This window comes from Dendronephthya gigantea, unplaced genomic scaffold, assembly GCF_004324835.1.
Source record: "Dendronephthya gigantea isolate DGI-Jeju-01 unplaced genomic scaffold, DenGig_1.0 000038F, whole genome shotgun sequence".
NCBI lineage: Eukaryota > Metazoa > Cnidaria > Anthozoa > Malacalcyonacea > Nephtheidae > Dendronephthya > Dendronephthya gigantea.
In genome coordinates this window covers 166,947-179,798 of record NW_021163048.1, presented here as the reverse complement: position 1 = coordinate 179,798, position 12,852 = coordinate 166,947, and the positions used below count along the sequence as shown (strand labels likewise).

General features: G+C 37.4%; 2 protein-coding genes across 3 annotated transcripts; both read left to right on the top strand.

The window, feature by feature from the left end:
* Positions 1-2,631: 2,631 nt before the first annotated feature.
* LOC114526480 (lipase ZK262.3-like) lies at positions 2,632-7,780 on the top strand. Of its 2 annotated transcripts, none has more exons than XM_028548093.1 (2): positions 2,632-3,157; positions 6,186-7,780. In XM_028548093.1, exons 1-2 carry the CDS (start codon positions 2,674-2,676, stop codon positions 6,956-6,958), a joined length of 1,257 nt encoding a protein of 418 aa, XP_028403894.1. In that variant the 5' UTR covers positions 2,632-2,673; the 3' UTR covers positions 6,959-7,780. The 2 variants fall into 2 exon arrangements, with proteins under 2 accessions (XP_028403894.1, XP_028403893.1); XM_028548092.1 differs by lacking the exon at positions 2,632-3,157 and adding an exon at positions 5,327-5,410 and having other exon boundaries at positions 5,628-7,780.
* Positions 7,781-9,195: 1,415 nt separating this feature from the next.
* On the top strand, positions 9,196-11,494 carry LOC114526382 (probable G-protein coupled receptor 101). Its single transcript, XM_028547970.1, has 2 exons — positions 9,196-9,941; positions 10,894-11,494. The coding sequence occupies exons 1-2, from the start codon at positions 9,312-9,314 to the stop codon at positions 11,128-11,130; spliced, it is 867 nt and encodes a 288-aa protein (XP_028403771.1). The 5' UTR covers positions 9,196-9,311; the 3' UTR covers positions 11,131-11,494.
* Positions 11,495-12,852: the final 1,358 nt, after the last annotated feature.

Genomic DNA, 12,852 nt, shown 5'->3' with positions numbered 1-12,852 from the left:
CTTAGATTTAAAAAGGCCATCATCCTTTAATTAGTAGACCAGCGCTACAATTATAACAAACTAATATATCATTTTAACTGATAACAATGACTGACGTCATGCACAATAAGCACACCCGCCCGCGATAGTTTTTAAGGTATTCGTGACGGGGAGTAGTGAGTAGTAAGTACATTCTACAAAAATTGATTATTCTAATCATCACCCGTTCTTATTTTGTCTAAAACACACTGGAAATACAAAATCTAACATTTTACACTCATTAAAGATCGCATCAATTGCTTCAAATTTGTAATTGAAGTGCAAATACTGCCTTAGTCACAGTTATTCTATTCGCTGATTTTTTTTAAATAATCAGGCAGTTGACTTTACTCATCTGCTCAAATAATAGGACAGATGGTTCGATTGAAAACAATCACAGAACTGAACAGAAGACTATGTTCACGTACAACTGACACATTTTGCTTCTGAAAAAATATCATAGTCTACGAAAATACGTGGCGATTGTGATCGTTTTAGTCCGAAGTTAAAATGCGGCACAATTACATGTACAACAATACCACAGATTCAAACGATATCATACTTGTCAAGTGTTACATGACATATGTCGTTAATTCGCCATCGAGATCTTATATTATCAACAATGTAATAGCGTGTATGGTAAACTTTTTTCTTGCTATTTTGGGAACGTTTCTTAATGCAATGGTGATCTGGATCTTCTGGAAAACAACGTATTTACGCGAGAAAACCTGCTATTTCATGATTATGGTGTTATCTTGTGTCGATCTTTCTGTTACAACGATAGTGCAGCCATTGTTTTTGCTTAATTCTATTTCCGAGATGACGGCAAAGCCTAGATGCTCTTACAAGATTATGTCTCAAACAATAGCTGTTTGGTTGTCAGGGATGTCGACGATGACATTCTTTACTTTGAATATGGAGAGGTACTTATCTATTGTGCATTCAGTTTTTCACCGTAACCACGTAACTAAACGAAAATGCTTCGTATTTTTGAATGTCCTGTGGTCAATATGTAGTGTGTTATCTTTCGGTCCCTTTTTTTCGCTTGAAATTGATATTATCATTACGTTAGTGGCTTCAGTTATATGCATTGGTACGTTCTATATGTATGTTGTCATCTTCACTGTTGCAAGACGACGTGTCCATGGGATTACACGAAACAGCATAATTATTGTCCGTGCAGACTCTGCCGCAACATCATGCAATGGAAACCAGCAGCAATCTGAGCCGCAAAGAAGCATTCCAACAGCGACATATCAGGATTTTCTTCTGGCTAAAACATGTTTAGTAATAGTTTTTACTAGTTTGCTCTGTCACTTGCCAAACGCTATCATCTTGGGAGGATGGAGAGAAAGTCCGGACACAATAAATGTGATAGTGCATCTTAAAGTTTGGACACATTCTTTTGTAGCAATGAACTCAACGTTGAACTGTTTGATTTTCTTTTGGGCAAACAAAGCACTTGGCAATGAAGGGCGTCAGGTCCTTAAGCAATTACTTTGTCGAAATTTATCTGAGGAGTAGCCCAAGAAAATTCGTTTTCCATCTTCTTTATTTTCTATCCTGAGCGTGCTCATCCCTCGCTATATCCGCTCCTTTTACGGTCAAAACAGAGGACCTTATTAAAAACCACTTTTAATTGTGAAATAGGTTTCCTCATAAAAGATTGTAATATTATTATTATTATTCTTTATTAGGTGGGTTTAGGGTACATTCACAATAAAAACATCCGTAGTTCAGAGGGGCTGAATTCTGTCATTTAGTGTCGTTAAGGTACAATTTCACACATGAAGCAAATTCTGTGATTTAGTTAGGCCTAAGTTAAACGTTGCATTATGGTCGCGTCGAATGTAATCCGAACAAGATAATGAGATGATAATGAAGCTTAATGAGGTTTATCATCTCATTATTCATTTTTCAGTTGAATTGCGTTCGACGCGACGAAAATGCGACGTATAACCTAGGCCTAATTTCATTGTCCAAGTTCTAGGTTACATTTCTGAATAATTTGCTGTGAATCAGACTGATTCAGACATTTGTTTGACAAACAATTACAAAATTGCCATGCATATCCGCTTGAAAACCGCCATCTTGAATTTTTATTGAAATTAAGTGCTACAAATGCATTTTATTCTCTTAATAAGTTTATAATAAGTTTATAATCAGTTTATAACCACAATTTTTATCGTCTGGTTCCTAAAACAAAAGAAATATGCGCAAACACAGTGTGTGCTACATATATTGTGAAAAGATACAGGTGTGCCACAATTTGGGGGCACTTTTTTTCACCACCGGTCCCCAGTGGTTTCACCACCGGTCCCCAATGTTTTGAACACTCATTTTTAAGATATTGCAGAATTAGTCTTCGCTTTTACTCATTCGGGGTCTCATTGTACTCCGATGGTAGGTATGCGTAATTAAATATGCCTTCCCTGTTACGCCGCCCTTGACTGTCCGAATGCTGAAACATCACCCACTTCTTTAGCAATCCATATAAGGCCGTTGCCCATTTATGGAACATGATTCATGTGAGCGTTCCAGTTCCATGATGCGTTCTGAGAAAATCAGTTCTCATATTTCATCATAAATCAAGAACATTCTGCGGAAATAAACCTGTATTATTTCACTTGCGTTTCAAGAGTGTATCAACAACATATGTCAGGGATGGATATGACGAATAAAAACATGTTTTTGTTGTTCATCGTGTTTGTTTTTCTTTCTTTTGACTATTCCAACGCCCTCCTTTTTGGTAGTGATTGCCAGGATGAAAACGACTGCATTTCTTGTACGAAACACAAAACATGGTCTGGAGAAAATTGTCGCTGGTGTCCTCGAGATAAAGAATGCCATGCTCAGGGAAGCTTGCTTAACAAATGCTCACGAACGGAGAATATTGTAAAACCTGCGGATTGTGACAAAATAATTTACGCTAAATACGATAAAGACTTAGCGTACAAAATGATTTACCTCTCTGCATTAGCGTACGCTGACGATGTCGCTAAGTACATACCGAAAGCAAGCGATGTCAACACATTTCAACTCGTGAAGCAGGTGACAAAGCCGTGCTCAGGAGGCGCAATGTGCTCTGGTTTTGTTGCTGTCTCTCACTCAGAAAAAGCCATTGCTGTAGCATTCCGTGGTACTCAACACATTAAGCAGTTGGTCAATGAAATACTTCGCATATTAACAGAGCCAAAGCAATCTTTTCAACCAGGCGGAAAGGTTCAAGTTTACTTTCTGGATGCATTTCAAATTGTGTGGAACGACTTGCAAAACTTTGTTTACGAAGAGATCGAAAAATATCCAAATTATAAAGTCTGGGTAACAGGACATTCTCTGGGCGCCACTCTTGCATCTCTTGCAAGTACTCTTATTGCATACAAACAGAAGACAACAAAAGATAATCTTATTTTATATACTTTTGGGCAGCCCAGAGTCGGCAATTACGACTATGCTTTGGCGCACGATGGATTAGTTCCACTAAGTTTTAGGGTGACGCATTCTCGTGATATTGTTGTTCATTTGCCAACCTGCAATGTAGTCGTGCCCGGAACTCCCTGCGTTGCCTTCGGAGGCGGGCCTTACCACCACGGCAAAGAAATCTTTTACGGAAGCGAAATTATGACCAAATCGTCGTCTTATGAAGTATGTGAAGGATTACCTCACAACGAAGATTTAGGTTGCAGCAATAATCCTTTAGTGTGGTCGAAATGCTTTTCTTTGGAATTACCGGAATGTATTGATGACCATCAGCAGTATTTTAGCATCAAAGTTGGAACGTGGTGGAAGAACCAATCCTAAACTAACTGGGAACGTTTATTTTATATAACTCCATAATATTAGAACTTAATCCTAGGGTTATTGTATATCACGCTGAAGCATAAAATTAGCGTTGACTCAAGTTGTATAAATGGTCAGAGTAATAGATCTTAGATACATGAAGCGATTCATTCATAGCAATTCTCCTTTCAGGCCTCGTCGTGTATTCACTTTCCAAAGACGATTTCAGTGTCTGGAAGTTTTCACTAGTCGACTTAAGATATTAAAATATAGAATGTAATCCTTTAAAATATAAAAGGGCATAACCTTCCCCGTCTTGCCCCTGCTAGTAAAACGCAAGGTGGGCAGCTGCCTCTGCTGCCACATCCCCCCCCCTTGTTCCGGTGTCCCTAGAGGTTCTCAAATTTCGCTGCTGATATACAAGCAATTATATCAGCAAATGATGTAATTTTGAAAAGCACGTGCGAAATTTTGCATTTGACGCTTGACATATATCTTTTAAACTTCTTGCTAACAGCATGCTCACAGCACATGATGGTGCAGAAAAAATGCAGGAGTTTTTTTATACATGAATTTGCTGGCCTTTGAGCCTGGTTTTGTTATCATAATTCTTCGTACGACTCGTTGCAAGTCTGCATGTATTTGATAAAGAAAAAAAACCTTTGACGAATTTTATGCACCACAATTCTCATGTTGTGATGAGCCAAACGTTATTCAACCAGGATATTATACTCCCAGTGCTGACTATACATCAGGTAATATTATGCCTAGCAGCGGAGACCTTGAAGCTACCATTTATCACTTCCGTATGAAATTTTTATCCGCGCTTTCAGTTTGTTCGAACATAAGTATACAATTTGCGATTTCCAGGGAACGACGTTTGATGAATGCCACGCTATCTGCTGCTGATTAATGCGACGTTATATTCCGGTATATTCGCCCTTACCATTGTCACCTTACCATGGACTATACCGTGACTTTCACCTAGGTCGAATATACGATAATTACCAATTATACCACGAGCTCGAGTCGTATATGAGCTTATAGCCGACGAGGCGCGTAGTACCGAGTCGGCTATCAGCCATACACGACGAGGGCCAAATATTGATTTTTTTGTCTTTCTGGGGACAGCACTCTCCAGAATTCTGTCAATTTCGTCTTTACTGATTTACCCCAGCAAATCGGTCAGCCATTTTGCTTTTTCTTTAGTTTTGCTACCCACCGTATATTAGCTGATATGTGGTGAGTAGCTCGACCAATCAGATTGCGGAACAGCTTATATACAGTGAATAGCTATATTCACAATTCGGTATATTCGACCAGCTAATTTTAAGATTTTTTTATCGCTCATCATCACAATAGTATACGGGGGGAGAGGAGGTGCATGATAAAAATGGTCGAAACTAAAAATTGGAAATTTAAAGATGGGGGATTGTAGGGGGTCTGCAGAACCTCTCGCGGAAAATGTCCCGTATTTTTAAGTCCTTATGACTTGATTTCCTGCATTTTGGTAGACAATTACTGATGAATCCATCTCGGCAGAGTGAGGTCTGGTGAGAAAATACCATTTATCACTGTATAAATTGGTTATCACACTGAACACTGAAATTAGGTATGATTTAAAGTTACTATATTCTCTTGTACCCCTATTGTAATTATGCGTAAAACGCGCCTTCCTTGACCATCCGAATGCTGAGACATCACCCACTTCTTTAGCAATTCATATAAGGCCGTTGCCCATTCATAGAACACTTAATTATGTTATGTTATTATTAATGTATGCGTTCCAGTTCAATGTGCATTCTGAGAAAATTTTCATATTTCATCAGAAACCGACGGCATCCTGTGGGGATAAACACGTATAATTGTTGTACCACTTGCATTTCAAAAGTGTATGAACAATATGTCAAGGATGGATATCACGAATAAAAACATGTTTTTGTTGTGCATCGTGTTTGTTTTTCTTTCTTTTAACTATTCCAACGCCCTCCTTTTTGGTAGTAATTGCAAGGATGAAAACGACTGCATTTCTTGTACGAAACACAAAACATGGTCTGGAGAAAATTGTCGCTGGTGTCCTCGAGATGAAGCATGCCATGCTCAGGGAAGCTTGCTTAACAAATGCTCACGAACGGAGAATATCGTAAAACCTGCGGATTGTGACAAAATAATTTACGCTAAATACGATAAGGACTTGGCGTACAAAATGATTTACCTCTCCGCATTAGCGTACGCTGACGATGTCGCTAAGTACATACCGAAAGCAAGCGAAGTCAACACATTTCAACTCGTGAAGCAGGTGACAAAGCCGTGCTCAGGAAGCGCAATGTGCTCTGGTTTTGTTTCTATTTCACAATCAGAAAAAGCCATTGCTGTAGCATTCCGTGGTACTCAACACATTAAGCAGTTGGTCAATGAAATACTTCGCATATTAACAGAGCCAAAGCAATCTTTTCAACCAGGCGGAAAGGTTCAAGTTTACTTTCTGGATGCATTTCAAATTGTGTGGAACGACTTGCAAAACTTTGTTTACGAAGAGATCGAAAAATATCCAAATTATAAAGTCTGGGTAACAGGACATTCCCTGGGCGCTACTCTTGCATCTCTTGCAAGTACTCTTATTGCATCAGAACAGAAGACAACTAAAGATAATCTTATTTTATATACTTTTGGGCAGCCCAGAGTCGGCAATTACGACTATGCTTTGGCGCACGATGGATTGGTTCCCCTAAGTTTTAGGGTGACGCATTTTCGTGATATTGTTGTTCATTTGCCAACCTGCAAAGTAGTCGTGCCCGGAACTCCTTGCGTCGCCCTCGGAGGTGGGCCTTACCACCACGGCAAAGAAATCTTTTACGGAAGCGAAATTATGACCAAATCGTCTTCTTATAAAGTATGTGAAGGATTACCTCACAACGAAGATTTAGGTTGCAGCAATAATCCTTTAGTGTGGTCGAAATGCTTTTCTTCGCAATTACCTAAATGTATTGATGACCATAAGCAGTATTTTAGCATCAATATTGGAACGTGGTGGAAGAACCATACACACCACGAAGAACCATCCTCAAATGCAAATTCTCCAATACGACACCTTGATTTATACCATATGATCGGTCAAATAATCTTAGGTTTATTGTATGAGATGCAAATATCACGCTGAAGCATTAAATTTAAATTAGCCTCGACTCCAGTTGTATAAATGGTGAGAGTAATAGATCTTTGATATACATGACGCGATTCATTGATGGCTATTCCCTTTTCAATATCTCGGAACCAAACTTTTCAGGCAGAGTCCTAATTTTTGGATGTTCTTTTCAGCTGAAGTTTCATAGTTTTAGATTTAGTTTAAACGGCGGAATGGTTTCTATTTTTTGTCCATTATACTAATATAATAAATATAGGGACGCCAGAACGATGCGAGGGCAAATAGTGCAGGTTTTCGTGCAACGGCACTCCTGTAGGCTGTAGTGGTGAATGTTTGCAAACTTACAATATATCTGTTGAACCTCGTTTCAACGATCCTCGTGTCTGGGAGTTTGCACCAGACGACCTAAGATATTCGTTACTTATATTCCCTACATTTAAGATGATTGTGAATATGTATATTGTAGTGATGTAGCTAAATCATGTAATCAGACGAGACTTGGCAGAAGAAAGTCACCAAAAAAAACTATAGGTATATATGCTTCATAAGTGGAATGGCAAACTGTGTTTTCATCATTTTTTAACTGTCTGGTTAATTAAGTTGCATTGCTCGCTATAAGGAGAAGAAAAGGTAATTTCATGTCACTGACAGCTGTTTAAACGGAAGATGAACCATATAAGGAGGCGAATACTAACCACAATCCCATAAATATCATCCATGAATGATAACTAATAGCTCAGGTCAGGCATTGCTAATTTCATAAAAATGACATACGTGCATGTATCGCCAATTGAGTTAATAAGTTTTTTTGAAATAACGGCCCTCCTCGGAGAAAACTGTTAAGAACAATAAAAGGCATTATAAAAGGCATTTATTTTTCTTGAGACACATATAGCGGCAAATATTGGACGCTAACAAACCTCGTCAAAACCCAAATCCTAAAGTTTATAGATTTTAAACCTCAAATGGTCTAATATATAATATATCGACTGCAATCAAGGGGAACGAACGCATTCAGGAATTGCTTCAAGCATTTTAATGAGAGAAATGCTATTGGAATACTTTTTTCCTCCCATGCATTAACTTTTTATATCACATAAAAACAGGAAGAGACAAAGCTACATCATATGGAAGATGAATGGTATGCAATATTGTAATATAAATTGGGCTCATTTCGTATTTGTATAGCCTTTAGGCAATCCGGCTTTCGGTATTTTAGGTATATAGCAAACCTATTAAAGTTATGTGAAAAACAAACAAACAAATATAGACTGAAGTATATAGATCTAGAACCCATAGCGGAGTCTGTAGCACCGCGACACGCAATCTTCTTCTTTGTCATTTTGTAGGAATAATACACGACTCTTTCTAAGATTGCGAAACACTTTGGTGATACGCCAAATTGCAAGAAGCCAAAAAGGGAGTGAAAAATTGCTGTCGAATCAATACCCTTATACCCTGACTGACTAAACGAAAATGATGAAGCGTGGATATTGTTACCATGCATCCCTCTACCTCGTGTCGCTATGGAACTTTCGATGATGATGGCATGGTATTCCGTTTCACTATGTTTCTTGGCAATCCTATTGTGTTCCTACTTACTCTTGCTTTTATCAACAGGAACTGAATACGTCAAACATATCCAAATATCCTATAGATTATGAATGTAGCCTAATGCATTAAAATGTACTTTTTACGTTCTTTTTGATAAGTAAGTCTGGTTTCCAACGAGACGTGAGAGCTTTCAAATTTTTTCACAGCTTCAACAATATTGTCTCAGCCATAGGTCACTGGGTCAAGGGCATAAGAGTGATGAAGCGCAAAGGAAAACACAATAAGTGGCCAAGTGGGCGCTGTTGGGGGTCAATGAATAGCCTCCCTTGTATTAGGATAAGTATGGATTCAGCTTATCATGGACTCCGAAGTTCATGAATCATGGAGTTTTTCTTGTGAAATGAACTTTTTATGCAGAGAATTTTCATCGGGTTTCTACTTCTATACGACTACAATTTAGCCCCGCGATGATCATCAGCTGAAAAACTATTTAGGTCGTGAACTTCGCCCTCTGACACTGACAGTGTCAGTGCTGACCTATAGTTATAGAGGAATCCAGAATCCATGCCAGGTTGCATGGACATAATCCGCATCACGTAAGTTCAGTTTATTATTTGTATTCACTTAAAGAAACGGAAATTGTATGTACTTGCAATTATAATTAAGACTTTTCCAACTGCGTGAATTGAGCCGCAAATGGCACAGAACACAAACACGGAAGAGAATTCCGAACGATTTAATATTTAAACCCGGAGAAAGTCACCAAAAGCACCTTAGCGAAAGAATTTTTTTGAGAACTATTACTGGAGGAAGTATGTCAAACAACTCAACGACCGATGGCACAGTTGAAAGTTGTTTCAAGACGTACATTGTTTTGGAACCAACGACGGCATACATAATCAATAGTATAATTGGTTGCATCGTAAACATCGTGTTTGCTGTGGCAGGAACATTTCTGAACGCACTCGTAGTATGCGTTTTTTGGAAAACACCAAAACTCCGACTAAAAGTGACGTATTTTATGATTATGGTCCTATCAACGATTGATCTTTCAGTCTCAATCATCGTACACCCATTGCATGTTCTTAATTCTATAGCGGAGATCACTCAAGCTGCGAAGTGCGGCTATAAAATGTTCTACCAGACATCAGCCGTGATTTTTTCAGGAATGTCGTTTTTAACTTTCTTTGTTATGAATTGTGAAAGATATGTATCAATAGTTCATCCATTCTTTCATCTTAACCACATCTCTAAACAAAGATGCCTTTTCGTATCTTCTTTGACTTGGATTATCTGCCTCGTCACTGGCATTGCGCCCATATTTGCTTTGGATATTCAAAATTTCATCACAGTACTTGCTATCGTTGTGATTATTGGCACATTCTATATTTATGTGAACATATTTATCGAAGCTAGAAAGAGGCAAAACTCTAGAGGAAGATCTGTAAGTGGAGTAACGGATGAACTAGACATCAGTCATGACAGTTCAAGAGGGGCAGAAGCGATTCAGTCTAAGAAAACAGTTTCTTTTTTGCATGATATTCAGCTTGCAAAAATGTACTTATTGGTTGTTCTTTCAAGTATTTTTTTGAACCTACCGAATGCTATCGTTCTTGCGATGTATTCACAGCGTGTGAAAAGTGTGAATGTAATTGTCCATTTGAAAATATGGACTGTTACTTTGGTTGCAATGAACTCAACAATGAATTGTTTAATATTTTTTTGGTTAAATAGAAGGCTGAGAAAGGAAGGATGGAGAATATGTAAAAACGTTTTTAAATTTGGTGCCTGAATTTACTTTCATAACGATTTCGAGAACGTAGATGAACATTAATATAGCCTGACTGCATAGTGTTCTGGGACTTACACTATATGTACACAAAAACAAAAAGAGTTAGGCCGCACATGTTGTCTTAACTGATTATCAATTTAATGTAAATATAAACTTAGTTTCCTGCTCGATTGATTTGTTCATAAATCCATGTTTAGTATAACTGATTTGAACACGCCAGAATGTAATATGCGCATCCACGATGATGGAGAACAGCAAGAATATACGCTATATGCATGCAGCTTATGCTGAAATGAGACTGAGTAAAAGTACATATAAGGCATGCATTTAAAGCAATATGGCTATGTAAAGTCCGTGTAAAGTGAAGTGTAAATAGACTGAAGAGAATTAAAGTTAACTTCGCATGGAGTGTAACGGCCCACATCTAATGATAATGGCATCCTATGCGGCATGTTTGGATTTTCATTGAAATTTCGGTGCAGCATTTTAATTTGTATTAAAATCATATGCGGCTCATATACGATTCTGCATCTATAGATATAATTTTTATTGAAAATAGACGTGGAAGATGTAATTGTAATTATAATTATTTGATCGTTTTTAGATTTGTAAAATACATGCAGATAATCACATGTCTGAGACGAATCATGCAGCAGCTGATAGCCTTGTATGGGCACCAGCGGTGGGATTTCCGCATATCGTTGTAATGATTGTAATCGAATGCAGTTCAATAAAAGAATGGGAATACATGGACATAGTATACATATTTCCGTCAGTGGCCGGAGACTTGAGCCGAAAACTAATCAGAAAACGTCTTTGGCGCTTTGCACCCCAGTGTTAACTATGTGATATAATTTGTCGGCGAATATTTGTTGTTTATACCCTTATGACTTTATTTAATAATGATAACATACGGAAATTCTACAACCCTTAGAATTTTTCTGGAGCGATCACTATTAGACATTTGTGCCTAGATGGCGAGATCAGTCAGATTCAGTTCACATTATTTTCGACTATATACTAGTTTTTTGGAAGTGTTTTTTACTAGTTCACATTCAGAGCTCCGGCGCACAAACATCAGACATTCAGTTATCTATTTGTACTTGTGGGGCAGAGATTAAAATAAGAAAGAGATAAGTCTAAGAATCAGAACGCATTTCAAATGTATGTTAATTCTTGTCTATACTTCAAGGAGAAATAAATGCATGCAGAAATATATAATAATAATAATAATAATGCGTCCTATAATCCTATTGTACCCAAATAAAGTATTTATAATGATAAATTTCAACAGCCTGATATAACACCACTATAATGATGAATTAGTCAAATGGTTATAAAGCAAAACCATGCAAGGATTTTTCTAGGTCGTTGAGTCATCGATGCCACATGCAGTCATGCAAATAAACACATCTGATCATAAATATTGAAGGGGGTTGGATTAATCAGTTTTGCAGGTTGACGATCATTGTAAAGAGTTGTACAGGTAGTAATTTTTTGCATGGGTGTTGGAAGCTAATTTTACACTGACTGAAAAAGATAACCAGGTAGAGTGTTCTTGGAATATGTTTTTCTATCATGGATGTTACTGACTTATTTTAAAAACTACCCTTAAGCAAATTTAAGACACATTAAGTTATAATGCATGCATGCATTTATAAAAAAGTAATCCAACTTTGGCAAATCTGGCCGCTATCCGTGCCAAGAAAAATACCCTCATAATTACCATAGTTCATATACCATGTTTTACCTACATAAAGTCAATAATCGTGATATAATTTAGATATCAAATGGCACCTTTGTATATCCCTGCCATTAATAACGGCCCAACATTGAGTCATATTATATCTTCACGAAAGCTCTGCAGGTATGTTTACTGAGTTTCAACCCTTGAAAATCTTTTTCATTTATGTTGTATACATACAGAAGCGAGTATAGGTGTGTAGCATGAAAATTTTAGATTGAGACATCAGACATTCTTAAATCTTCCTAAGCGTATATAACAATCGTCTTTAGCTATGCGCACTATGATCACGAACCCGAAACGAGAATAACGTCTTTAACAGATCTTGCGTGTGCGCTTGACTCTCATGGAGCCATGCATTAAAACGTTTGATTCAAAAGGTATAATTCTAGAGGTTTGTATATAGTGAGCTATTAGTTTTGCAATGCCAATGATTAAAAAAGGTATCTTTCATAGCTAAAAGACTAAATGAAATTTATGTGAAAAAGGCAAGTCTGGCATAAGTTTATAAACTATATACATAGCTACATATAATCATGCAGCACATGCATGCAAAATGGTTGCTATGCAATAAACTTTAACTAAACCAATCACAGGCGTGATATAGCCTATAAGCTTTAATTGAACGTGCATGGCATCAGTTCACACTTCATACTCGTAACAGTATTGCGAATAGTGCACGGTGTTAAACAAAAAGAAAGTTGAAATTAGAGGTACTCCGGATATGTACACAACCTTCATTTGGAACATCAGAGGTATCTGAAAATAGAGAGAATTTGACAGCATATATAAAGGTAGCCTATCACATCCTAGTGATAA